The following is a 24,662-nucleotide window of genomic DNA, read 5'->3' as shown; positions in this document are numbered from 1 at the left end:
AGAGAACCGGGCAGTGTCCTACCCTACCTAGACTGAGAATAAAATGCTCAGATATCTCTCTGGGAGCATAAAGGCATTCATCCCTTAGTGAAAATTAGGTCTGGTGGAGACTCGTCTTAGGTTAGATTAGACTACTAGGGTTGATTCACCGTGTGCGAGCAGGATGGATCCCATACGGGACTTCGCAGAACTTATACTATCCTGCCAGCGAGACTGGATCACCATAGCACAGGACTGTTGTATTCCCAGGTGACCAGCGGTCAAGATTGTGTTGAAGTTGTTCTGTCCAGGTCTCCCTCTCTCCCCCTCTCTCTCGTTAGTAGCCCCTGTAATGGCTAACAATGCGTGGATGACACTACGGAGGGGGCACACGGTCTACTGGGCGAGCGACTTACCTAGCAGATGTGGAAGAGGGCTTTTCTTGCATCCGTGTCGTCCCCTACGGAGGCAAAACTCGAGCAGACGTTGCGGGTTATTTTCAGGGTTGACCCCTATTAAAAGAAAACATCCGCTTTGCCGTGTACCGAGAGAATTTTACGGCAAGAACAGGGAGTTTAAAGACTCTGTGCTAATCTACCGTAGGGGAATGTCATGTCGTACCGCCCGGTTATGCAGCCGCTTATCAGAACGCCCCTTCGCTGACGGAGCGTAGGCAGGCGAAAGGATGATAATATAACGTTGCCGCCTAAGTCCGAGCATGTTGATACACAAGGCAGGCAAACCCCTTGTTCGTGCCAACCAACCAACCGGCTCTCCTGTCTCGCAGATCTCTGATCTTGATGCACCCAGTTGGCGACCCAATCCCTTCTCCAGTCATCTTGCTGTGCGACCTCCACACGCTTGGGCATCGCTCACAACGAAGGAGACGGCGGTGACGACGCCTCGCCAGATAGGCAACGGTACCGTGCTACGAGGTGGCAACACACAGGCCTCATATGACATATACGCTTACCATGGCTAAGTGGGAGCGCGCCAGGTAGTATGGTAATGTGTCCTTGTGCCTATATATACGTGTGTGTGTGTGCGACAATACGTTGTCAACTTGTCTGTTCGGAGTCGACGGAGGCCAAAACTTCGCCCACTGTTGGACACCACAACCGGCCATGTGCCCTTGCATACCTACCTAGAAACCTAGGTATCTAGATACCTAGGTACGTACAGTAAATCGTTCCATTGTGTATGTATGTATGTATGTATGTACCCTCCGATCTTAAGCCCCCTTTCTTGGATCAATGCGGGCGGGCGCTATCGGCACAGAGCCAAGGCCTAGGTGATATAACGTACAGAAGCGAGAAAACGGCCTCCGCCAAGATTCTAACGTCCTTGGAACAAGGGGTGGGGAAGGGGGAACTATAATCGAGAAGTTCCCCTTCCCTCTGCCTTTCCGACTTCTTGCCTGCTCCGAGCCTGTTCGTGCACAGATGTACGTATACCTATATCTATGCCCACAAGGTACATACGATCAGCATGCGGTCAGCCGCCTCGCAGACCGCTCTGGTAGTCATCTCTATAGTTGGGAGACAGCGCTCACCGTACCAAGCCGCTGGGATAAGCTGGGACGGGCCTCGATATGCCTCGATGAGGGTGTACGGAAATAGATGGATATGGGATGTACCATGTATCACGACTACTTCACGCGTAACACCGGCGAAAAGGGCTAACCAAATGAAATAGGCCGTACATGGGACTGGGACATGGAGGCGAGGGAATTACCTGCTGTACGTACATACATACAGAGAAATTCGGCTGCCTCCCGGTCGATTAGAATCCCGACCGTTTTGAGGTCAGGGAGTGTTACCGGCAGAGCGGTACTGATGACGACTTATACAGGGGTCCCTTCTCATACCTTAGAGCTTCCTTTTTCTTTTCGTTCAGTACATACCCATGTATATACACGTACCTTGTACTAGATACTGCCCTGTCACACGAGCAGCCGGAGTACGCTATGTATTCACTACATCCCCGTATCATACAATCCAACATTGAATTTGATACACGAAGCGGACCGGGGTATTGGGTTCGATCCGTGCCCCTGTCGGTACTCGCGATTCCATTACCCATACATACTACATAGCAGGCATGGCAGGCACGGCAAGCATTGTAACATACTAGGTATCTTGGAGTACTAGGTCGCCGATGAGATGCAAGATCCGCTACTGAAGATTGTCATACGTGGTATGTGCTGAGTGTGAGCTATATTCCGCCATCACCCAAGCCTTTCTCTGCCTACCTTACCTGTATGTATAAAATCCTAAGACATGACGAGTTCCGCTGAAGAGGCGGCTTACAGGACGGTAGGCTTTATAGTATGCGTACTGTACAACGTTATGTCTCTGCTTAGTAGAGAACACGGCGGGAAAATGAAGACGGGAATAAAGTATTGGGCAGAGAGACGGACCAAGGGGAGGAATTCTTGACACATTCCCCGATCTCCACGGCCTACGCAGACCCGGAGATCTGGTTCAAGCTGTCCTCGGCTATCGAGAAGTATCGCTATGGCGACGCAGGGAATGGGACAGGGACACCGTGGGCCTGCTGGCTGCCGTATTCATGCCCCCTAGCGCACGCGCCTCACGGTTAGACGCCTTACTTGCTTTCGCGTTAGGTTAGCAATGAATATGCTTTACCACACGTAAAACCTAGCAGACGCCAGTTGCATATACCACGTTCCTGGATCTACGTACGACAAAATCCGGGAGAAGCCGGTTGTCGTTAAGTGTCCTTCCTTCTGTTCTTGATATTGATGGCCCAGGTCCTCCACAGCAAGCCAAACAAGCCACCTTAATCTGCCTTCCAACTAACTGATTTCCCCACCAATTCGCCTTGACACACAACAACTGTGACGCCTCTTCTTGGTCTATTGTCCGTGAGCAGGTTTTCGGCCGAATCGTCCTAGCCCAGCGAGCACAGGGCTACAATGCGAATACCCTGCGAAATCTCGTGCACGCACCAGGTACTCCGTGCCCCATCTTCACATCCATTTCCCCCGGTCACCTCCCTCACATAGGCATCCATCGCCAAGGGGGAGAAGGAGGAGGAAAATAACGTTCATATGACTTCAGCTAAGTTTGGCCGATGAGGAATACAGTCAGGATGGGATTGGAAATCGCGTAAACTTATGTGGGAATGGCTCGTGCCGATCGCCCGAAATAAGTGCTTGCAAACCCTTCTGGACCATGCTGAGTGGCGTTTTCTTTGCAGAATCCATGGCTGTGATTCAGTCATCAGATGCCACATCCCCGGTCCGCTGTTGCGGTAATAGTTTCGCTGGTCCAACGCTGAACTTTGACGCCGAGTTGAAATTTCGGGATCTGTCCTCATGGTAGTCCACTAGCGGTGCCGTGCGCATCTCTGTTGAGGAACTGCGCTGGCCGGTTACCGACTTCGTTTCGTTGACAGCCCAGATCACTTTGCCTTCTTTTCTCGCGGAGGATTCTTGCCCACTGACCCTTTTTACAACTAGCGGTCTCATTGACGTTGTCAACCCATGCATGGAGTTTGCCTTATCTTCTTGGGCGTATTGCTGTAATTCGATTATATCCTTGTTATAGTCGTCATTATCGTTGTGGCTGCTGCCACCCTCCCTAATTGGAATCGCAACTGTAGTCTCGTCTCTAGCTCCACTACTCAGGAGGATAGGAGAAGCATCATCTCCAGGTACAAAGGAGAATCCTGACATGCTCGACAAACCTCTCAAATGTCTGGAGTCTAGACTGTGAATGCTCGGGCCTTCAAGCGCTTGGTTAAGCCCAGCTATACTCGATCGTTTGCCCACTTTCCCTCCAATGGGCATGTCTTTGCCACTGCTCTGGGATGTCTCGCAATCCAATAGATTTTCTAGTATATGTCGCCTACTCTGTCTTCCGTGAGGTGGAGACTCCTCTGACTCTCTTAGCTCCTTATCATTCACATTTGCTACGTCGAATACGTCATCCGAGAACAGAGGTTGTAGCTCAGTGTCCCTAACTAGAGAGATCGGACGCTCTGTCTTCCTCTTAGTTACCAAAGTGTTGTTAATCGGCCTTTGAGCTAGTACTATCTCATGACGTGACGACCTATCTTCAGCGCGGGCCATGGTGGCGTTGGTGGCGGCATCTTGTCGTCGCATCTTCTCGCTCACGAGGAAGTCGTTGGCTCTATCTAGAACCTTGGTTGTGGGATCAGACGTATGCTTGTCTGCCACGTAGGGTAGATCACTCGACATATCTAGAACGCACGGTGTTAGACATTAGACATTGCTTTCAAAGTAAGTTTCCCTCAGTGAAAGGGTGAGTATACTTGCCTTGAGTTTTGTTCGTACCGAGACGCTTCAGTTTAGAAACGAATTGCTTCGCCTGGGGGCCATTCCTATCAATGACACTGTTAGTTCTGGCAAGAGTGACCGCTTCTAGTCCATCACGAGATGTTCTTGATAGTAGGACCTCGAGCCTCTTGATTTCAGCTTTATACTGGTGCTCGCGCTCTAGCCACTCATCAGCTACTGCCTTGAAGTGTTCCAGGTGATGCTCGAGCGAGTTCCTCGCCTCGGCACGGTCAATGTCAGCCTTTTGAATTTGCTCCTGGGCATCAGCGAATCCTTCGATCAGGTGTAGGATATACGAGTTATACTCAATGGGAATCGGTTGCAATATGCCGCGAGTCCTAGCATATCAAGACACGTCGTGTTAGTTTTTTTGCTATCTGTTTTTAGGATGTACTAGATATTGGCTTCGTATATTTGTTTCACTCACTGCTATAACGTTAGCTTTCGTGTATATGAGATGAGAGAAACTTGAAGATTGTTCGAGGGGGTAACATATATACCATGATAGCGACTTGGAGACCCTCAACCATCTGATTTAATGACGGGTTGTACCATATCTTATCCTGCTCGCGGACAAGTAAGCTGGTATCGCTGTTGCCAGTTAGAGGCCCATGAGAAAAGGAAGAGTGGCTAGCTAGGCTCGGATGACTAGGAACTCGAGACGGGTCGGATCTAGGTGACGTTGGCGATTGAGGAGCGTTGGGTGCATAAGAACGCTGCCCCATCCGAAACCAACCAAAATCTGCCATGTCCTCAACCGCTCTTCGGTGTTTGGACAGATATGAATATGGCTACAGTGAATGTGTGTTGGTCACAAAGTGAGTTGCTAATGTGGAAATACGCAAGTAGTGCGAATAGAGTGGTTGAAAATTATTTGCGTGAGTAGAATAAGCACCAACGAACAGGACAGGCATGGGGATACAGCGTTCCTTCCGTAAGTGTTGAGAAGGAAGGGGGAAAGCTCGAAGAATCTAGATATAACCTTATAGTATGGAAGTTACGATTTACTAGTCCTTTTTGGCTGCCAGGAGACGCATCAAATACATCTTCATGTCACATAGGTACCAAATAACTACATAGAATTTCTTCTAATTTTTGGAAGGTACTTACCTACGTTTACGTACATAGTACATGCCTACAGATATGTATGTATGTAGGTATGAATACATACTAGGTATGCAATGGACATAAAATATCACAAAAGCATCACTAAGGACGACGCTGGTTCAGATAATGCTCACCTTTAAATCTGGAAGGCTCATTCTTTTTAAGAAACCTCGTGGGATGAATTGTCTAGTGGTATAAAGCAAGACTAACGCAATGCCGGCATACCTTTTCCTTTCTTTCCTATCGCCATGGATATCCCAGAAAGGATAGCATAGAGAACCTTTCGTAGCTCCTAATCAGTCAAATAGATCACCTGCTCTCTGCCTTTGCCGTAATCTACCCTCGAGCCTGTCCGCGAATAGCTCCTTCCCCGAATTGACACCAAGCTTTTCGGGAAACAACTCTTTCGCTGTCTTGCCTGCATTTCCCTTGATTGCGAAGCCCTGCTCCGTGCTTCTCTGGCTTGCCGTGCCACGAATGCTGAAGCCCTGGCCCCTCCCCGGGAGCATAATCCTATCTTCTAGTTTTCGGGCCGCAGTCTTCGGCGCGTCGTTGCTTCCATCCATTAGTGGAAGCATGATTCCTTTCGATAACAAGGTAGTTGCATCCTCTATGTCATCTCCGAGACGTCCCGCCTTGGATGTTGGCTCATCTGGGAAAAGCTCCCTAGCCCGATTGGTGCGAGATATCCGGCTCTTTATCGCGCGTGCTCTGTCACGATTTCGATTCGCCGAACCGCCGTTCGTAGTTTCACCCATCACTTCATCTCCGTCCCGACCACGAGGAGAAGCTGACCGCTGCCGTTGAGACCCACTCCTACCGCTCGAAATTCCGGGAAACAATTCCTTGCCCCGATTTTCACTCTGGTACGAATCTCTCCCCCGTGTGTCATCACTTGTATCCGACGCATATGATTGCCTGCGGCGAGGTCGTGATTGCAGTGCTCGATTGGATAATGTGGCTTCGTCATCATCGTAAAGACTGACATCAAAATGATCCTCAACCTCTTGGTACCGGGACTCTCTTGTTCGCCTGCGACCATAGCTGTCGCCATCCCGGTCGCGATATCTCCTAGCCTCACTCCGCCGCCATCGCTCCTCCGGATCGTATCCGGGGTTTAAAAGGTAGAACCTGCTTCTCGAAGCGGCGCCTGCCTGCTTCTTATCAGCCACCACAGCTAATCGTATTTGTAGTGTGACCTCCGGCTTCTTCGAGAACGGCTTGGCAGCTATTGTTTTCCGTGGGGGAAGTTGGGTAACGTCTTGGACGTCTTCGACTGTTAAAGAGCTAAGAGCGCGCGCCGCTACCGAATCTGAACTGAACAGAAGATTGGCCGAAGAATCGTCTATCCATTCTATCTTTCTCACGGTTTCGTCCGGGAAATGCTCGGCAACGTAAGATTTGACGTCGTCCGGGTTCATGACATCGAGGCCTCTTATGTGGACTTTGCTAGGTACCAGAGTATCATCGTCGGCTACGTCGTCTACTTCACCGGGTGAGCGATTTCCCTAAGGAAATGGTCATTAGCAGTTCATCTCATTTATACCACGATTTAATATATGCGACGGGAATAAATCTTACAGGGGTATCTTGCAGCTCAGGTTCCGGAATTATTGGCTCGTCAGGCACGAGGTCCACATCCACGTCCATCTCAACATCGAGATCCATCGTGTCCATTGCGTCTAGGTCGGGCTGTCTTTTCTGCAAATGTACGTTGTTTGGCGGATATGCTAATACGATTATGGACGAGACTATCGCAACGGAACGAAGCTCTAAAATTAAGAGCCCGAACCTCTAGACGAGATGAAAATGATTGTGTAGATAAAAGTAGGTAGAGCTGTAATACGTGTGAATGGAATAATGTTTGCAGTCCTTTCTACTGCATTTAATAATAGAGTGTGCGCGGTCTATCCAACCCAGCATGTGAGTAGGTATGTAGTGGTTGTTGTAAAATGGAGGCTGAACAATTGAAGCTCTCAAATGTTAAAGATACAATATCGAAGTACTATTTTTGGCTAGTGTAGCTGACTAACTCCGCATGCGGGTGCTTAGAAGTGGGTTCTTCAGCTAGGTACCGTAACGTTATATTAAGGCGAGGCAGGTACTTACCTACGTACTTGCTTCATGTCTAGATCCACTGTTCAAGATGGAAAGCACAGGTCTCATATGTATGTATGTAATTAGATTGCAGCTTACAAGTAGCAGCGGCTAAAACTATGATATGTAGGTTTGTATATAATGAAGGAAAATAAGGTAGTTAATCACTTCCTCCATCCCAAGTGAAATCCTTTTTTTTCTCGAAGTGCGTTCGGTCAAAAGACGATCGAATATGTTAGATATAGGTATGTGCATGGCACAAGTGCAAACTGCAGTACCTAGGTAGGTACATAAGCATATGTGAAACCGGGCAAATCAGCCTGGTTTTGTGTGCGGCCGCGAGAGTGCAATGGTTGGACAGGTGGATTTCTCTGCTCCCTCTTTCTTGACATTGTTGGACCATGTTCCATATTTATATTCAACTAAGTATTTCTCTTATCCTCTCGTCTAGATGCTCGTATCCAAGACTCCTGGACCCGTCCCTAAGAATATTTGAACATTCTACTACTAGGCCATTGCACCTTGGGAACATTTATCGTCTTCCATCGCTACTTCACTGCCGGAAACATAGGCCCGATCAGGTAGGACCAGGGCTATGCCTAATGTTGGATCGCTTACATCTTCACTAACTGTTATTTTGTAGAAGAGTAGATTGGAAGATATGAGAACAATCGGAGTTGTCGGAACCTATTGGTATTTCTCTCCAAGGCATCTTCTTGCGCCTTCCTCTCCTCGGAAGGCCAAAGAAAAAAAAAGAAATGAGGAGGAAAGTGAAAAAAAAACAGGAAGAAAAAAAGAAAGAAAAAACGCCCCTCATTCTATCCGCACTTTGTTGTGCTCTATATGGTATATCCAAGCGTCAAGTCTAAACCGTCTCAACCCCTCGTCTACGAAGTTCCATAGCTGCTTGAATACAGGTCGTTCGTGGTAATTTTTGCCGCGAACTATCATTTCCTTCATTTGCGGAGGCGGAACTCAAGCTCGGCGTCCGAGACATCTCGGACGCCGGGCGCTTTAAAGACGGCAAAGGCGGTACAATCTCACCAGCAGACCGTCCATCCCCCACGTCGCTACTACAGTATTCGAAGTTGTCGTTCGGGTCAAGCAGCGGATCGTAAGCCCAGCATTCCTCGAGGCCTTCCAGATAGCATGGTGACCTCCTCAAAAATTGCCAAGAAAACGTATCCGTCAACATAGCAATATACATGGATTCAACCTTGCCGTTCGGAAGGCATACGGCACAATATTTGCGTAAGAAGTCGAGATCATAGGTCGTGCCGATTAAAGCTGGGTCTAGAGGTCGGAGCATGGGAAGGCCCTGCAGAGTTGCAGCGTCACATAGACGAGCTTGTAGCGGAACCCAATCTCTCCCTCGAAGGAGGCTGCCAAAAGCCTTATTAACGGCCTTCACGAAGGACTCGCCGTCCGTTCCTCCAACTGCAATCATTTGATGAAGCCCTCTAGACAGGCATCGCTTATATGCATTCGTGTCCTTCTCGAATGGGAATGGCTGTGACGCTGTCGGGAGAAGCGAGACATGCACAGTCCATGATCCTCTCACCTCGATTGGTCCAACTTTCGGAACCTCACAACGAGAGTCTGAGGCCGATGTCGACGCGGAATGCGCTGCAGCGCTATGATCGCGGTGGTCTAGCGGACGGCTTCGCCGTGCTACAGCCCGCTTGCCATTTTTTGAGTCTTCCGAGCCCGACGTAGACCTTCGCCTGCGCCGACGGAAAAGAATCCCAGCGTTATCCTGATCTTCCAACGCATCCACACGCTCTTCGAGCACCATGGATGCTTCGTCAAACTCCATTAGCCTGTCCCCTAGGCCATGCAAGGTGTCGTCGTGGCCATCCAAGCGTTCGTCAAAAATGAGAAGACGGTCCTCGTATCCGGCTTGTCGCTTTTCGAGCTGGGCGACGGACTGCCACATGCGGTCGACATTTCTGTAACAGCCTTTCACTTCTAAATTTGTCTCGTCCCTATTCTTCTCAACCTGTTCCTCTAAATCTCCCAATCGCCGAACCACAGTACCTAGTGCACTGCCGAGACCACCGTCGTTCTCTCGGTCTAGCTGATCTTCGAGTAGCTTGATGCGCCGTCGAAGCGTGTCAACCTCATTCTTATCCGGAGGCGGTTCAGCCGACTGGATGTGGTAACATGAGAGATGACCGCAATCACAAGTTACGCCTGGTAAAGATCGGTTAAATGTGAAGCCGACACAAGCGCAACGCTGCCCCTTGATCTCCGGGTTTAATAGAATGTACCGGCATTGGCCGCTAGGCAGCTTGTTCTCATCGACGTGCTGATTAGAAGTCGCAGGCTCAGCCTGCGGAGACCGCGACGAAGGTATAGACATGTCTGTTGCTTGAACTTGCAAAGAAGCAGATCGAATAACTAAAGGACGCCTTCAGAATGAGGCCTCGCCTTGAGGCCACCCAAACGTGGGGACACGGCGTTATGCTGAGTATGAGAAGGACACGCCGAGGCCAATCAATGTTATCGAATGCAGCGCGCGAAATACAAGAGCTGGTTGGAGGGGTTTACTTGGTCCATGGAATGACTCGAGAGACACCCATACACCGGACTTCCAACGGGTAAGCTTGTGTCTTTTTTTTTGTTTTGTTTTTTTCCCCTGGTTTTCTTCTCTCACGGGCGTGGGGAAACGCGGCTCTCGATTTCCTTAGCTCAGGAGATAATGGAGTGATGAGAAGGGAAGTAGGAAGGGGTCCCTCGGGTCATATAATAAAGGAGACGACCTTGATGGTGTATGCTGATGAATGAGACCGGGTCCCACAATCTGTTATCAAGCTGCCCGCGGCGCTCGAGGCCAGAAGCTGGGCTGGTAACCAGTGGAGGCCGATGTAGGTAGGTCCCTGGGTATAACAAAGGTTGCCTTTCTGGTGTAATGGGTACGTAGCGACGAGCGTGGGCGCGCCACTGACGGAAGATAACAAGTACAGGATGTGTATTGTATCACCGGGGAAAGAGAGATGCGCTTAATGGATAATAACGATTCGGCGCAGAGAAGGAAAAAAACAGCGACAGAGAGACAAGAGGGAGTACTTAGGCCAACTGTAACAGAAATGCGTGGACGGATGTGTTAAACGGGGATCCGCTGCAGATAAACCGATAGGCTAGAAAGGTTCGAGATATCAAGATACCGCGTGCGCACGCAAGCAAGGATCTCGAGGGACTCGAGGGGCCGGCGCAGTTCGGATCGCCAGTCCCTTGTTCTTATCCTGCTCTGCCTTTATTAAATGGATGGTAGGCCAGATACGACCAGATGAAAGACCTGTCAGTATTTTATTTATTGAGAGTCAAGCATAGACTCAAGAGCAGAATCGACGGCAGTAGCGTAATCAGAGTCTTGCCAGCCGAGTAGGCCCGAATCGGAAGATATAACGTATTTGTGTTAGCTTTAGAATATAAGTAGCAACTAGGTACTATGGGTAACTAGTAGGAGGTGTGGGAAGAGAGAGTTTCTTCGTGGAGGGGAAGAAAAGAGGAAGAGAGAAAGAGAGGCAGAGCGCGGGAGGAAGGAGCACTAGCGACAGCGACAGGGGAGAGGCACATAGTAGGTAGGGGTATGTAGGTACTTAACAAAGTGTAGTTGCCCCTATAATATGCGCGTACCTGTGTATGCGCATGCACACATAGAATACTAAAGGATATCTGGCTATCTACATATAGTATAGAACTGTGGAAGATTTGACATGTGCTGCTAAGTAAAGAGTTCGAGATGGCCCGCATTTCCCTTGCTGCGACTTTAATCAATCATCAGAGATTTGATCACAATCCCTGCAGAGAGTCATTGGTGATTCAGCAGCATGAAGTCTGCTACCGGAAGCATGTAAAAAGCTACAATGCCCAGAATGCCACAGGGATTCCAGGGATTCCAGGGATTTGCCGCGGGTGCTTGTTATGGATATGGAGTCTTGGGGATAACAACTTGCTCTGTGGGGGTTCTTCTTTCCTCGCTCTGGCTGTCTGGTGGGCTGGTGGGCTGGTGGGCTGGTGGGAACCGATAAGGAGACACGGGAGGAAAGAGCTGGGAAGAGCTAGGACGAGAACATCTGGGCATCATTGATTGGACCGGCTGTTCCCATCTGGACTTTCCCCCCACACCTCTTCTGGAATAGACACTCAGACCTACATGTACAGAGTATATCCAAATGCGACAGCAACCCATACCTGACAGCATCTTGGTGTCCGTCTTACTAGTGTATACTACCTTACCTAACTCAGAAGAGGTTTCTGTCATTAGAAACGCAGCCGTAAAGGTATAAGTGAGAGGTGATGAATGTTGACCGGTGAGTACGTAATCATAACCGGTGTGAATGTCCCCGGGCGTATCTTCATTTTCAATTTGGCGTAGGTGTTATCTGTGAAGATTGGTATGATGATCAGTAGGTATGTAAGTGTAGATAGACATTATATACGGAATACCTCGTCCGTGTCGTCTTGTGTAGGCAGCTCGCTTGCGTTACCTATGGCGTGCATCGACCTACGTAATACGCAACAACTTGCGACATCCGGGGATGTAAGAAGCGTGCTTTATTCACTTTACCTGGATGCCTGGGTAGACTGGCAGATATCTAACCGACACAAGCGACCGTTGCCCTATTTTTATTTTTATTTTTATTTTTATCCTAGAGTACCAAGGAGTAAGAGCGAGCACAACGTAAGTGGGAAGATACACAGATATCCGGGATGAATATCCCAAACGTGTCAGCACTTAGACGATGTCAAGGCCACCTGCACGTCAGCAGTATCAAATCCCGGTGCAGTACTGTACCGCGAATGTACGCGCTTAGGGCTGGTGGAAAGAAAACATGATCAGGTATATGAATGTACTGCCTAAATAAATATGGAACCCCCAAGGCCAATGGCGAGGGATGAAGGGATGAAGGGATGATGCAATAAATAGACTAATCCATCGAATCTGTTGCGTAATAATGTCTCGATCGTAGTTACCAATGTAGATGTAATACCTCTAGCTAGATATAGGACCTGAACTATAATATATCTACATATACCTACTCTTCAAAATGCCTCCTTGTTCTACATGTGCAGTATTCCAAGGCACGCATACACATTGATATGATAGATACATACCTACCTACGTTGAAGTACATCACCTGCATTGTGATAATTCCAATATTGCTGGAAGGCTTTAAGCTTGTACGCGACACTAGGATACTAACCTACAGGTATGGTACCATTGCGCACGCACTCAATAACCTCATACATAAAATGCGGGCAATAAATATGTACTATTAGTACCTAGGTATTCTGCGCATAGCAGTCATCAACTTCAACATTATATTAGAACCTACCTACCTACATACATACCTACTACCTATGCATGTATGTATGCAAGATGCCCAGTGCCCCCCACGCCGAGGAGGTTTAATGTCCTACTTCGACAAGGATACCTGGATACTCTCTACATACCTACTTACATACATACATACATACAAACAACTTAGGTAGATATGTACGTCTCTGATTTATTTAGAATCCCGCTCCTCGCCTGGCTCAGGCGGCAAACTTATTTGCTTCTATTGAGGCGTATTCATTTCCTTGCCTTCTCTCAACCTTCAGACAACCTACCTAAGCACGTTTCACCTTCCGATCCCCTACTGCCCCTACCAACTTGCTAACTCGGATCGTGTTGCCGAGATTTATAAGATCTACTAGATTACACACTTAACGTTACAATGGACAGAATGAGTAGCCCCTAGTCATGGAAAAGTTGCGAGATATTTGCATCTATTAACATTTGACGCGCCCATATCGACTTTGCCAGTGTGGCACTTTACATGTAAGTAGTGAGATTAGCAAGAACAATGACCCGAAGTCTCATTAATTACTTGCAAAGCTGATTGCCATTACCTGAAACCGAACCCCACGCATTCTAGACTGAGGCTGCTAGACCATCGCCTCATGCACTACTAAGTAGTTTGACTTTGACTGCTGTCGAGGACATAATAATATGGCAAATAAGGAGTAAATCTAGAAGGTGACGACCCCATGTAAGGCAGCTGGCCCCAACAAGTATATTTCTTTTATATATAGGTAACTTATGTAGATGGTACCTACCTAGACGTTTGCAAAGCTTAAGGTTTTTAAGGCTATCATAGAAAGGAAAGGGAGACTTTATATATATACATAGCTCAAACAACTGACTGGTCGTGCATACACCTACGTACATAACCCCCTTGATAAGATAAGATACAATTTTGTAAAATTTCCCATCCCACAAAATTGGGTCTATGTATCTGGGAAGTTACACTGCAATTTACTTAGGTAATATGGTACTTAGCACAACCCCACCATCACCATCCAAAACTACCTACGTACTGCGACTTCAATGTGCGAATAATCAAGGACGTGGAATCATCACCACCCTTCTTCATTCCAAGCTGGGGAAGCCAAGGAAGTCGAGCTTTACTCACACATGTTGAATCTCCAGTTATAATCACCGTGGCCATGGCGAATCCCGCAGCCGCTCTCACATCGCTCCTGCGCGCCTCGACTATCCAAGACCACGACGAGATACTGAAAGCTGCCAACGCAGCTATCAAGGCATCTAAACAAGACATAGATGCCCAGCGCACCCGCGTCGTTTCCCTATTGAAACTAGATCGCTTCGACGACTCCCTCCGAGCCATAGCCGAAGGCGGGCACAGCCTAGAGAAGGAATGTCTCTTCGAGAAATCCTATGCACTTTACAAGTCCGGCCAGCTCGAAGACGCGGAAAAGACACTTGACGCAGCTTCGAGTACGTACAAATCATCTCGTGCATTCCGCCATCTTGCCGCTCAGATCGCCTATCGTGCCGAGAAGTTCTCAGATGCCGCCAACACATATCGCCATCTCTCCCAAGGACCAGGAGGTTTGCCCGGCGAAGAAAATGATCTGAAAATCAACTTCCTAGCTACAAATGCTCAGCTTGAGTGGAACGGCCTCGGTCATATATTGGGAGAACAGGAAAGACAGCCATCGCGTGATCATCTCGAAGCTTTCGAGACTGCCTATAATGCTGCTTGCACTTGCATAGCAAGAGGCGACTTGACTCGTGCCTCCGTCTTCCTCAAACGTGCACAAGACCTTTGTGAAGCTAGCGAGGACTTGTCTGCCGACGAGAAGAAGGCTGAGCTTCTACCCATCCTCGTCCAACATGCCTACGTTCTCACGAGGTTAGGTAAAGAGGCAGAAGCAGTAGCTCTACATAAATCCATAGTGCCATCTGAGTGAGAACAACCGCTACTCTTGCTCGGCGGTATGTGCTAATATCGTCTAGAATTCCAGAGGCACCGACAAAAGCTGTTGCGCAGAACAATCAGGTTGCGATCGGCGTCGTGGGAAGGAATCCTTTCCTTACACAACGTCTCCTCCAGTCGACTACGGAACTATCTGGTAGTGACAAGCTTTTTGTGTATCAAACCACTGTTCTGAGACGTAATAGATACGCGTTAGACCTACAAACACAAAAGTTCGATGGCATTGAGTCTTCAACCTCGAAAATAATTACGGAGAGTCCGTCGCCTACAGCTTCTGTGGAAACCGCATGCCTTGCTGTCATCGGTGCTGCGGCTCATACCCATATGCGGACTGGTGGAGAGGCGCTGAAAGAACTATTACCCCTTCTTGAAAAACGCCCCACTGATATTGGGCTTCTATTAACGATTATCCAGCTCCACGTGCAGATGAAGAATCCTGGACCGGCGCTGGGCCTTCTAGACGCCTTTTTGAAGCGGCTTGAAGCGTTTTCGACTCCCGATTACGGCAACGTTCGATTCGCCCCGGGACTTGTCGCCGCGGCCGTGGCGCTGTATCGACTACAGGGACGGCAGAATTCCGTTCGGGCCGAATTAGCGAAGGCTTCCGCATACTGGCGCCCCAAATCAAAAGAATCTGCCACATCCCTCTTGCGCGAAGCGGGTGTAGAGCTTCTTAGGTCTTCTAACCACGAAGATATCGCCTCGGCTGGAGAAACATTTGAAGCCTTAGTGGCTCGGTCCGAAAAGGATCCAATAGCGGCCGCAGGACTTGTGGCCTCGTTTGCGAATGATGATTACGCCAAGATCGAGTCATACCTACAGAGTCTCACGCCCGTAGAAAGGCTTACCGCCGGGGTCAACGTCCAGGAACTTGTTAATGCCGGGGTCGCTTCAGTTCCGACCTCCTTGCCTGTAAGTAAGAAGAGGCTGGCAGAGCGGGAACCAGAGAAGGTTACGAAGCGCCGTCGTAAGACTCGTCTGCCTAAGAACTATGAAGAGGGTAAACAGCCCGACCCGGAACGATGGCTCCCCCTTCGCGACCGCAGCACGTATAGGCCAAAGGGAAAGAAGGGGAGGAAGCGGGCCCAAGAAATTACCCAGGGCGGTGTTGTCAGGGAAGAAGAGACGTTGGAACTCGTGGGTGGTGCCGGTGCTGTTAAGGTAGAAAGGGCGCCAGGCGCACAGGGAGGTAAAAAGAAGAAGAAGGGCAAGAAATAGGAACGAAAAAACATTTTAAAAGGCATCAATTCGAGAGCTCTATGGGGATATTATGCCTAATAGCCGATGTAAGTTGGCTTGGGTCTTAGTAGAGTAATTCAACGCACGTCATCTGGGGCATCGGAACGATACAAATATCCATGCCAAGGTGGTCTGGATTATCACGTCACGATAGGACGTATGAATATGACAATGAATCTAGACATAAATGAGTGCTGTTAAAAATTCCCCACGTATATACAGCATTACCACGACACGGTGCTTAGACTCCCCCTCCTTCTAAGGACTTCCTGAAGAAGCACCTAACGCTAGCAAGGCTGTTCTGAAGCATCTTTTTCCTCTTTGAGCATTGACGCCCTTCTCTACCAGTACATATTATGTTATGTTGTGCCATCTCTTTTGAGTGCTTGTAATCCGGGTGCTTCCCCAGTTTGCCTACTGATCCGACCTCTGATAACTCCTACGCAATGGTGGCTACAAATCCTTTCCCTCACAACCGAACCAATTGCTACATTGTCCTGGTCAGTGACCAGCTGCAAATACTACGCGCTGACTGTCTGAATCACGGGGCTGGGCAGCCGCTCAATCTCCTGAGAAGCATCCTCGTCACCCCCCTCTCCTGCTTCTGGTGCTTTCTGTTGGACAGGGGAGCCAGGGGGTTCCGGGGTATAGAACCGGGCTTGTGTCGGTGGGTCCATACCCGGGGTTTCGTCTTCATCATCCAAAGGTGGTAAGGGCGACCTCCGACCATCCGAGAAGCTGACGGCTGCGTCGCTATCTTCATCCGAAGGGACTGCTAAGCCTCCCGAGGCGAGGCGGTGAGCCCTAGATGACGAATATTTCCGGTGTAGGTCACGGAAGGACCGAGCCGTCGCCGTGCTTGCGCTGGCACCCGACCCCCGTCGATCGGCCCGCTCCTGCGCATCCCCAAGGAGAGAGTGGAAATCATCAATGCTGGCCGGTGACGCTAGGCCATGTTCGTCACTCTGATATGATTGTTTGCGTTGCCTTAGACGTTCGTCGGTCGACATGCTCTGCAGTTCGCTGCCAAAATTGATAACGGATGCCTTCTTACCATGTACGGTGAAGCTTCCAGTGCCGCGAGTAAGTACCTCACTTTCCCGAACAGTTTCGTCCGACATGCCGCCACTCGATGCGGAGTCTTTGCCTTTTCTGCTACGGTGGTGTGATAAGTGACCCGCGCCATCTCTAAGTGTTCGTTGGAGGCTGCGGCGCATTTTGCTTCGATCAAGCCCGTCCTTGTCTGACGCGGGAACGCTTGTACGCTTAGGCCGATCGGGACTATCGTCATGAGCCTTGCCGGAAGGACTACGCTTGTGGCTAGAGGAGCGAACAGACTCCATCTCAAGGAGACCGGCCTGCTCGAGGACTTGACGCTCGCCCTCATCGTCTTCACTTTGCTCGTCAATGGCATCATTGTCCTGTCCAATGACTGGGCTTGATGCTTTTCGGGGCGGCGTGGACATTACAACTGGCTTTGACGAAGAAGCAGCGCTCGAGACCGATGTTTTCCTGATACCAAGGTGGTCGCAACTGATGGGGGCCGCGTCGCGCGAAGGTTGACCATTGTGGAACAGCGGGTCAGCGGCACTGGTTGGCGGCGTTTGAAAGTCTTCTATTTCCGGCGAGTCTCCATCCATCTGCTTTATTGACGCGGATGACTGAACTAGCGAAAGCGGCGCTGGAGATCGTGGGCTCTGTTGTTGAACTTTTTGAGAACTGGCTCGAGAGCCTTTGCCTGCAGAAAATGGCCTCTCGGCAGACGAATTGGCTTCAATCCCATCTTCCTCCAATTCACCATTGACATCCTTTTCCTCCTCTAGATCTAAAGCTAGAATGTCGCGGTGGCACTTCAGTCTCCAGATTTCGGTTCGAGACCACTTTAGCTGGGCGATGATCTTAGCGGCACCTCCCCGGACCTGGTCCCTGGTTTTGTCCTGTATTGGGGCCAAGATTAATAGGTGCCTGGCATTTCTTAACTGCGTCTCGAGGAGTTTCTGTGCATGTTGAAGTTTCTCGTCGGCTTCGTCAATCTTGTTACGTATTATTTCACGGCGAGCGACGAGGATATCTCGAGCCATCTGATGGTCGATACGACTCCGGTTGATGCTGACTTCCCCGCTAGGAGTTTGAATCAGCTGGGTTGCATCGGTACTGTCTAACCTTCTAATGGCACGTCGACTCTGGCCTTCGTAGTTGCCGCCTACGACTCCTCGCATCCGGACGCCGGACGTCCTGAACGCGGCAGCGTAGTTCAGTTTAGCAAGCCAGTCATTTCTATCCTCCTCGGTCTGAGCAAGTAGCACTTCTTCTAGCCCACCATGTCTGACGTATACGAAGGAGTTCTTGTGCTTTTTGTAACTGTTATCCCATAGGGCAACTGCGCCATGGGTTGACATTAGAGCGTCGGGCTTGAATTGTTCAATAGGTGGGTTGAAGATTAGTGGAATACCATCATGCCCTGACTTGATGTGTGTTTCGTACTGATGTATCAAATTCTTGACCCAGGCTGTATTGCGAAAGAAGTATAATTGGGCGCCCGTTAGAATTGCTCCCCATTCTTGCCAGGGCGATCGCGTCTTCTTTTTCTTGGGGTCTTTACGCCATAGCAGGCCGACTTTGGTCACTTTGATATCCACGATGCCGGGATGGGCTTCTTGCGGGTTGTTTGCCGTCTTCTCTGTCATGAAAGCGTCTGGGCGGGATCGTGCGGATACGATCTGAAGGACCCCCGTCTTGAAAAACGTGTTTTGCAGCTCTTTCAAGTTTAGATCATCAGCAGTACCCAGATAACTATAATGTTCCTCTAGGGGAATCTGGTCCTTCAAGGGTGGCCTGAGCGTATCTAGTCGCCCATCCAAAATTAGTGTATAGGGATCAATCGGATCTTTCGACCTTCGCAGCGTCTCTGTCGTGGTGTTTGGAAATGTGATTTTCTTCTTCGACCTCAAACTACCCGGTCGGTCTCCGCTCAGAGCAAGATCATCTTCAACATGAATAAACGGCGTGTAGCTAATATTGTCATAAAAGCATTCGAGTATATCATCAAAAATGCCCTCTCCGTGAGTGTTCTTCAGATAATCGGCCTTTTGCATCTTGTACTTGTTGTTTTTGTTGAAAACATCCGTGTGTAATATAAGAAGTGAAAATGCTATAAAGTAAGCTTGGTCGGGGGTAGAGTAGATCCCAGGATTACATTCGTGGTATCGATTTGCGAAGGCCTGCAAGCAACGGTCGATCTGCTGCGTCTCCTTAGGGAGTTCTGCCTCCATCAGGAGTTTGCGAATGGCCATATCCATAGGTTCTTCAAAGAAACTGAAAGTACGCATATAACTCCGCAACACCGCTGCAGAGAATGGGTCGTTTTCTTTAGATAGAGCACTGGCGATAACACCCCGACTGAGCACCTCCTCTATACGCGCTAGATATTTCGCCGGGGTATCGTCTTCCCGGCGCTCCGGCAGAATGATAGGTTCCCTATTTATCTGCAGTGAGTTATTCTTCGAAGTATTAGAGCCCGGCGTCGCCGGCGTTAAACTCCCATGTCGCAAGCTATCAGGATTTTGTCGCATGCGGCTGAGTCCTAAAAGGTCGCCGAAACTTTTACGACCGGTAGAGGACGAAGTTCGAGTGGTCCCTGGGTTTTGGCGATCGTCGATAAAGCTCTCACCAAGGGAGCTCATTGTGGAAGATCTACCCCTCAGAGTCAGATGTACTCTTGTTGGGGAAGACTGCCCCGAGTTCCTAGACGTAGGTCTGAATAACGCCGTGGCGGGCGATCCTGATGGCCTCCCAGGGTATCCTGCATGGTGGGAAGGAGAAGCCAATGGCGTTGAACCATCGTGTCCGGTAGACGGGCGGGAAAGATCAGTGGCATTAGAAGGGCGAGAAGAAGTTGATGTGCGCGAGGCAGAAGAAGCTGTCCCAGGTAGTGCGGGCGTCTTAGATCTCTGGGGGAGATGGGATAATGGAAAGAGTGGTTCAGGTTGTTTTTGTTTGCGGCGAAGGCGGAAGAAGGACGTCGGGTTCAATCCAGCTTGTTGTGTGAGAATGGCGTGTTCGTTCAAGCTACTGTCGGATCTAGACGATTCAGATAAACGTTCAACCGGAGGAGCCAATGCGCTGTTCTGGTCATCACTGTTGGTGTACGTTTTATCCAGTGTCCCAGGTTTAGAGGGCTCTTCAAAAGTCACCGTCTGCTTGCTCGAAGACGATATCGTTCGCTCGTTCATTGGCCTTTTCTTATCCTTCTTAGGCGTTATAGAATTTATGAGCCTTAACGGTAGCTCTTGATCGCCTCTAGGAAGGTCGCTGGACCGGCGCATACGTAAGGGGATTTTCATGCGAGGTTGTTTCTTAGCCTGTGTACCTATATCCATGGTGGGCGCAGTCGTGATGATGGAAGGGGCTAGATAAAATAGCAAAGTGAGCGAGCGAATACAAGCCAAGAACCTCGAGCCCAAGGCCAGGAGTGAAGAGGCGGAAAGGTCAACTTACGCTGTGGCATAGGTGGCAGCTTTTCAGCTTGCTGCTGCTGTTTTAATCGAGCCGACAATTGAGAATCAGAAGCATTGCGGAATCTTAGCATGCTGAACCTGCGATGTTTCGGCGATTCGTCTTGAATAGGAGGAGATTCCGGACGGCTATACGGATCTTCGCTGTCTCTGGATGGGAACATGGAGGTTGACGAAGATGTGGCGAATGTATCAACGGAGGACTTGTTACCGTCTCTATTCTCGTCCGAAGCGCCATTCGTTGTTTCTTCTCCGTTCTTCACGGTAGCGTCGGGGTTGGGCAAGACTTCTGGCTGAGGCCTACGCGAAAGCGGCTTAGGGGTCACAGGCGCTGGATCGACTAGAATCGTATGCCTTCTCATGTCGGTATCGCTGGCATTAACGCCGCGACGGCGTAGGAACGGCATTGTGATAGGCGATGGGTGGTGTCCGTCTAGGAATATGACAAGCTAGGAATCCAACTTGCGATAGGACATATAGCAGAAACAGCCGATGGTCATCACGTCAAGAATTGCAATGGTGAAGGCCCATTGTTCTGAAGACGATCGCGAAGAGGGGAAAGAAGGAAGTCGAGGGATTAGTAGATGGCGTTGGATTTGTCCAAGGGGACGGGAACGAGAGCGAAAGGCGACAGAATATTCTTTTTTTTTTCTTGGACGGGTTCTTGTCGCCGAAGCTGTCAGATCTAGAACGTTGAAACCGACTGATCAAGTCAGCACCGCTGGAACCAAGTACTAAAACCTCCCTACAAGACGGGTTTGTTGTTGGCTATCTAAACGCTGAATCGGATTAGGTTGGATTGGATATATCAATCGGCAATCGATCGATCAATAGAAGCCCATTGAGAGGATACGCATACTTCATGAAATGTCAAGTACAGGTTTTGGGTACTTGCCCAGGTGTTGGTGTAATAAGTTCGGTTCAATGTTGCTGGTTGCTATTTCTGTAGGTTGCCCAGGTCGCCATGTGTAGAAACAATTAAAAGTTGGTTAGGGCCCCTTGGGGCCTTCCAGGTTCCTTAGCCCGTTCCTAGGATATTGCTACCTGGGCCCCTTCCACCTCCCCGCCGAGAGCCCCAAACTTGCCAAGTGCCTAGGTAGGTACCCAAAAATAGTGAGGTCGGTTTAGCTGCGAGGTATACAAGATGTACCTACCTAGACGTAATCCATCATGTAAGTAGTTAGATAAGTATGTACACTACCTATGTAGGTTACAGGTTATATTCTGCTTCGTACCTACATAATTTCTATGGATAAAAGCTTGGTCGATGTTACCTAGCCTAGTAGGATATGGTGAAGATACGATACAGTGCTCTACTTGGCACGTACGCACCTCGTAAAGAGTGAAGAGGACAGACATTCAATGTTCTCGATATTCGAATGCACTTGGTTATCACCATAGCAGTATAGATAGCTTTCAGAACTCTTTCTTTATATCTTAGTATTATATATACAAGGTACCTAGGTATTCGTGACTTGAATATGTACTACGTACTATAATGACATATATAGTACCTACCTACAGTACATAAACGTAAGGAGTCTTTACTAAAAGAATCTTTCAGAATCATTGTCTATCTATCTATAAGTTTCATATTGCCTGCTAGGTAGTACGTACAATCGTACATGCGTCGATATACAACAACTGCTTATAGTACAGTTCTTTCAATGTTCTTAAACAGCGCCCTTTTCCCCCCACTTCTATCATTTGAAGCAGCTACCTACATTCAAGTGTAGCTAACGGTTACATACCTGTACTATGTAGTTAAAGTATATCCTAAAGTTAGTGTATTGACCTAAAGCTACCTAGTTAGGTATGGTACCTGGTCTATTTGCTAGGCAGCCGTATTGAACCTCAACGTCAAGCCAGGCACGGCCGTTGACTAACTTTATCTCCATGTTCTACGGCATCGCTCGTACACTCGCAGCTCCCGAGTCTCCCGCTACAGGGCTTCTGTCACGATGGGCTCCAACTGTCTCCTCCGCCGACCCTTTATATTCGTCCTGCTCTTACTATTCACGATATGCCATCCCTCCACTGCGACAAGTCTCCCGCAAGCCGCCCCATCCCAACGCCACAATGGACTTTCATACATCAACCGTCTGCTCAACCTTCCTTTTGCCTGGTCTTCGAAGAAATCTAGAAAGAATCTAAACCAATGGCTCGATACGCACCCGAATCTCCTGCGGAATTTGCGACGATATGAAAACGAAGTGGTTATACGATTCAACGTCTCAACAAACGCACATGAGGCAGCCTTGAGAAAGGCCATTGATCAGATGCTGCTCGATGTTTGGGATTTCACAGATAATTACACTGATGTGCGCATTGAAGCTCGTCGCATTCGTCCGTTGATGGGTATCCTCCCGCCCTCTCTACACGACAACCATTTCATCCTGATTCCCGATCTGGCTCGTCTCGTTGCCGCTACCTATCCATCAGATGCTTCCTCTCACTCGATCGTCCAACCCCCGTCTAATGGCCGGGGCATCACCCCCGCGAATGACATCCCCCCGCCTAAGAGGCGAGGGGTCGATGACATGTTCTTTCACGATTACCAGCCACTCTCGGTTATTAATTCTTGGATGAAACTACTAGACTCTATGTTTAGGGGCCGTGGTCTCGTTCGGATGATTAGCATTGGAAAATCGTACGAAGGGCGCGATATACCAGCGTTAAGGGTGGGCATACCAGCCAGCAGTGCGGCGCCGGATAGCTCAGACGGCCCCAAAAATACAATCCTCATTACTGGTGGTATTCACGCGCGCGAGTGGATCTCGTCAAGCACGGTGAATTACGTCGCTTGGTCCTTCATCAGGTCTATCGATGAAGACCCGATGATAGTCAAAATTCTCGAGAATTTCGACATTGTCTTTGTTCCTGTCCTGAACCCGGATGGGTATGAGTATACATGGGACGTTGACCGTCTGTATGTGTTTTATTGCTATTATAACCCGTTACAGTGCAATTAAAATATGATACTAATGTTTACCATCAAAGGTGGCGCAAATCTAGACAGCGCACTAAGATGCAGTATTGCCCTGGATTTGACCTAGATCACGCCTTTGGATATAGATGGGATGCTACGCAACACCAGACTGAGCCGTGCTCTGAAAGTTTTGGTGGTTACCAGCCATTCGAAGCCGTCGAAGCAGCCCAGCTAGCAGATTGGGCCAAAAACGAGACAGACAATGGTGTTAAGTTCGTGGCTTATCTTGACCTCCATTCATACTCGCAGCAAGTCCTATATCCTTATGCATATTCGTGTGCCGTCCGTCCGCCAAATATTGAAAATTTACAAGAGGTAGCTATGAGTTTGGCAAAACATATGAGACTTTCCAATGGAGAAGTATACACTACCACTTCTGCTTGTGAGGGGGCTGTGGCAAGCGCAGGCGATGGAACAAATGCGGAAAGAGTACGAGTTGAGGCGGGTGGAGGCTCAGCCATCGACTATATCTTCCATGAATTGGGGGCTCGTTACAGCTATCAGATCAAACTACGAGACACCGGGAGCTATGGGTTCTTACTTCCGAGCGAATACATCATCCCTACCGGCGAGGAGTTATACCAGGCAATGAAATACCTCGGGGACTATCTTCTTGGCAACAACGGTCATGAGTCATGGGATAGTGCTAGAGTTGGCGAACAACAATCCGAGCAGACTACTCTAGTCGCCGAGGAAGACGAAGATATTGCAGAACTTCGAAGGAGGCGTCGAAGGAGATGTATCGGATGCACATAGGGAGGGAGTCTTCTCAAAGTTGAGAATGAGCCTATATAAGGTAATTTGCACATAAGTTAATGCGTTCCGGGCGTTCTGGTCGATATGGATTGATACTTATGTATATCATTTCCCATGAATTATGATGTTAAAATGGGCAACATATAGGTATGTAGCTATATAGGTATGTACATATATGTATGGGATAAACATGTTGGTTCTAAGAGATACCTTTGGTACTACCATTAGGTGGGTCTCTAACTCCGTTATTTCGGTACCTACCTACATGTAAGTACTGGAAAGGGCTGTCTTCGTGATCTAGGGATGGTTACACCTGTGTAACTAGACTACTAGGTAAATATCTAAATAAAGAAAACCTAAAACTT

General features: G+C 48.9%; 6 protein-coding genes across 6 annotated transcripts; 2 read left to right on the top strand and 4 right to left on the bottom strand.

The window, feature by feature from the left end:
* Positions 1 to 2,670: 2,670 nt before the first annotated feature.
* F4807DRAFT_470568 (uncharacterized protein) lies at positions 2,671 to 5,052 on the bottom strand (the record flags this gene model as incomplete). The annotated part of the gene is made up of 3 exons (XM_048002831.1): positions 2,671 to 4,206; positions 4,301 to 4,641; positions 4,856 to 5,052. The coding sequence occupies 3 exons, from the start codon at positions 5,050 to 5,052 to the stop codon at positions 3,218 to 3,220; spliced, it is 1,527 nt and encodes a 508-aa protein (XP_047850514.1). The 3' UTR covers positions 2,671 to 3,217.
* A 492-nt stretch (positions 5,053 to 5,544) lies between these two features.
* F4807DRAFT_441272 (uncharacterized protein) lies at positions 5,545 to 7,465 on the bottom strand. The gene is made up of 2 exons (XM_047999375.1): positions 6,992 to 7,465; positions 5,545 to 6,918 (listed from the first exon to the last, which is right to left on the bottom strand). Exons 1-2 carry the CDS (start codon positions 7,085 to 7,087, stop codon positions 5,707 to 5,709), a joined length of 1,308 nt encoding a protein of 435 aa, XP_047850513.1. The 5' UTR covers positions 7,088 to 7,465; the 3' UTR covers positions 5,545 to 5,706.
* Positions 7,466 to 8,254: 789 nt separating this feature from the next.
* On the bottom strand, positions 8,255 to 10,560 carry F4807DRAFT_249635 (uncharacterized protein). Its single transcript, XM_047994375.1, has one exon. The coding sequence runs from the start codon at positions 9,867 to 9,869 to the stop codon at positions 8,373 to 8,375; it is 1,497 nt and encodes a 498-aa protein (XP_047850512.1). The 5' UTR covers positions 9,870 to 10,560; the 3' UTR covers positions 8,255 to 8,372.
* Positions 10,561 to 13,322: 2,762 nt separating this feature from the next.
* On the top strand, positions 13,323 to 16,288 carry F4807DRAFT_249617 (uncharacterized protein). The gene is made up of 5 exons (XM_047994374.1): positions 13,323 to 13,335; positions 13,416 to 13,548; positions 13,620 to 13,822; positions 13,989 to 14,769; positions 14,820 to 16,288. Exons 3-5 carry the CDS (start codon positions 13,789 to 13,791, stop codon positions 16,015 to 16,017), a joined length of 2,013 nt encoding a protein of 670 aa, XP_047850511.1. The 5' UTR covers positions 13,323 to 13,335; positions 13,416 to 13,548; positions 13,620 to 13,788; the 3' UTR covers positions 16,018 to 16,288.
* Positions 16,228 to 21,606, bottom strand: F4807DRAFT_441268 (uncharacterized protein). The gene is made up of 2 exons (XM_047999374.1): positions 20,536 to 21,606; positions 16,228 to 20,446 (listed from the first exon to the last, which is right to left on the bottom strand). The coding sequence occupies exons 1-2, from the start codon at positions 20,957 to 20,959 to the stop codon at positions 16,560 to 16,562; spliced, it is 4,311 nt and encodes a 1,436-aa protein (XP_047850510.1). The 5' UTR covers positions 20,960 to 21,606; the 3' UTR covers positions 16,228 to 16,559.
* A 907-nt stretch (positions 21,607 to 22,513) lies between these two features.
* F4807DRAFT_464223 (uncharacterized protein) lies at positions 22,514 to 24,297 on the top strand (the record flags this gene model as incomplete). The annotated part of the gene is made up of 2 exons (XM_048002088.1): positions 22,514 to 23,481; positions 23,553 to 24,297. The coding sequence occupies 2 exons, from the start codon at positions 22,514 to 22,516 to the stop codon at positions 24,295 to 24,297; spliced, it is 1,713 nt and encodes a 570-aa protein (XP_047850509.1).
* Between the last annotated feature and the right edge of the window lie 365 nt (positions 24,298 to 24,662).

Source organism: Annulohypoxylon truncatum (assembly GCF_022578515.1).
Source record: "Annulohypoxylon truncatum strain CBS 140777 unplaced genomic scaffold F4807scaffold_38, whole genome shotgun sequence".
Lineage (NCBI taxonomy): Eukaryota > Fungi > Ascomycota > Sordariomycetes > Xylariales > Hypoxylaceae > Annulohypoxylon > Annulohypoxylon truncatum.
Note: the sequence above shows the minus strand (reverse complement) of the source record. Positions and strands in the feature narration are given on the sequence as shown.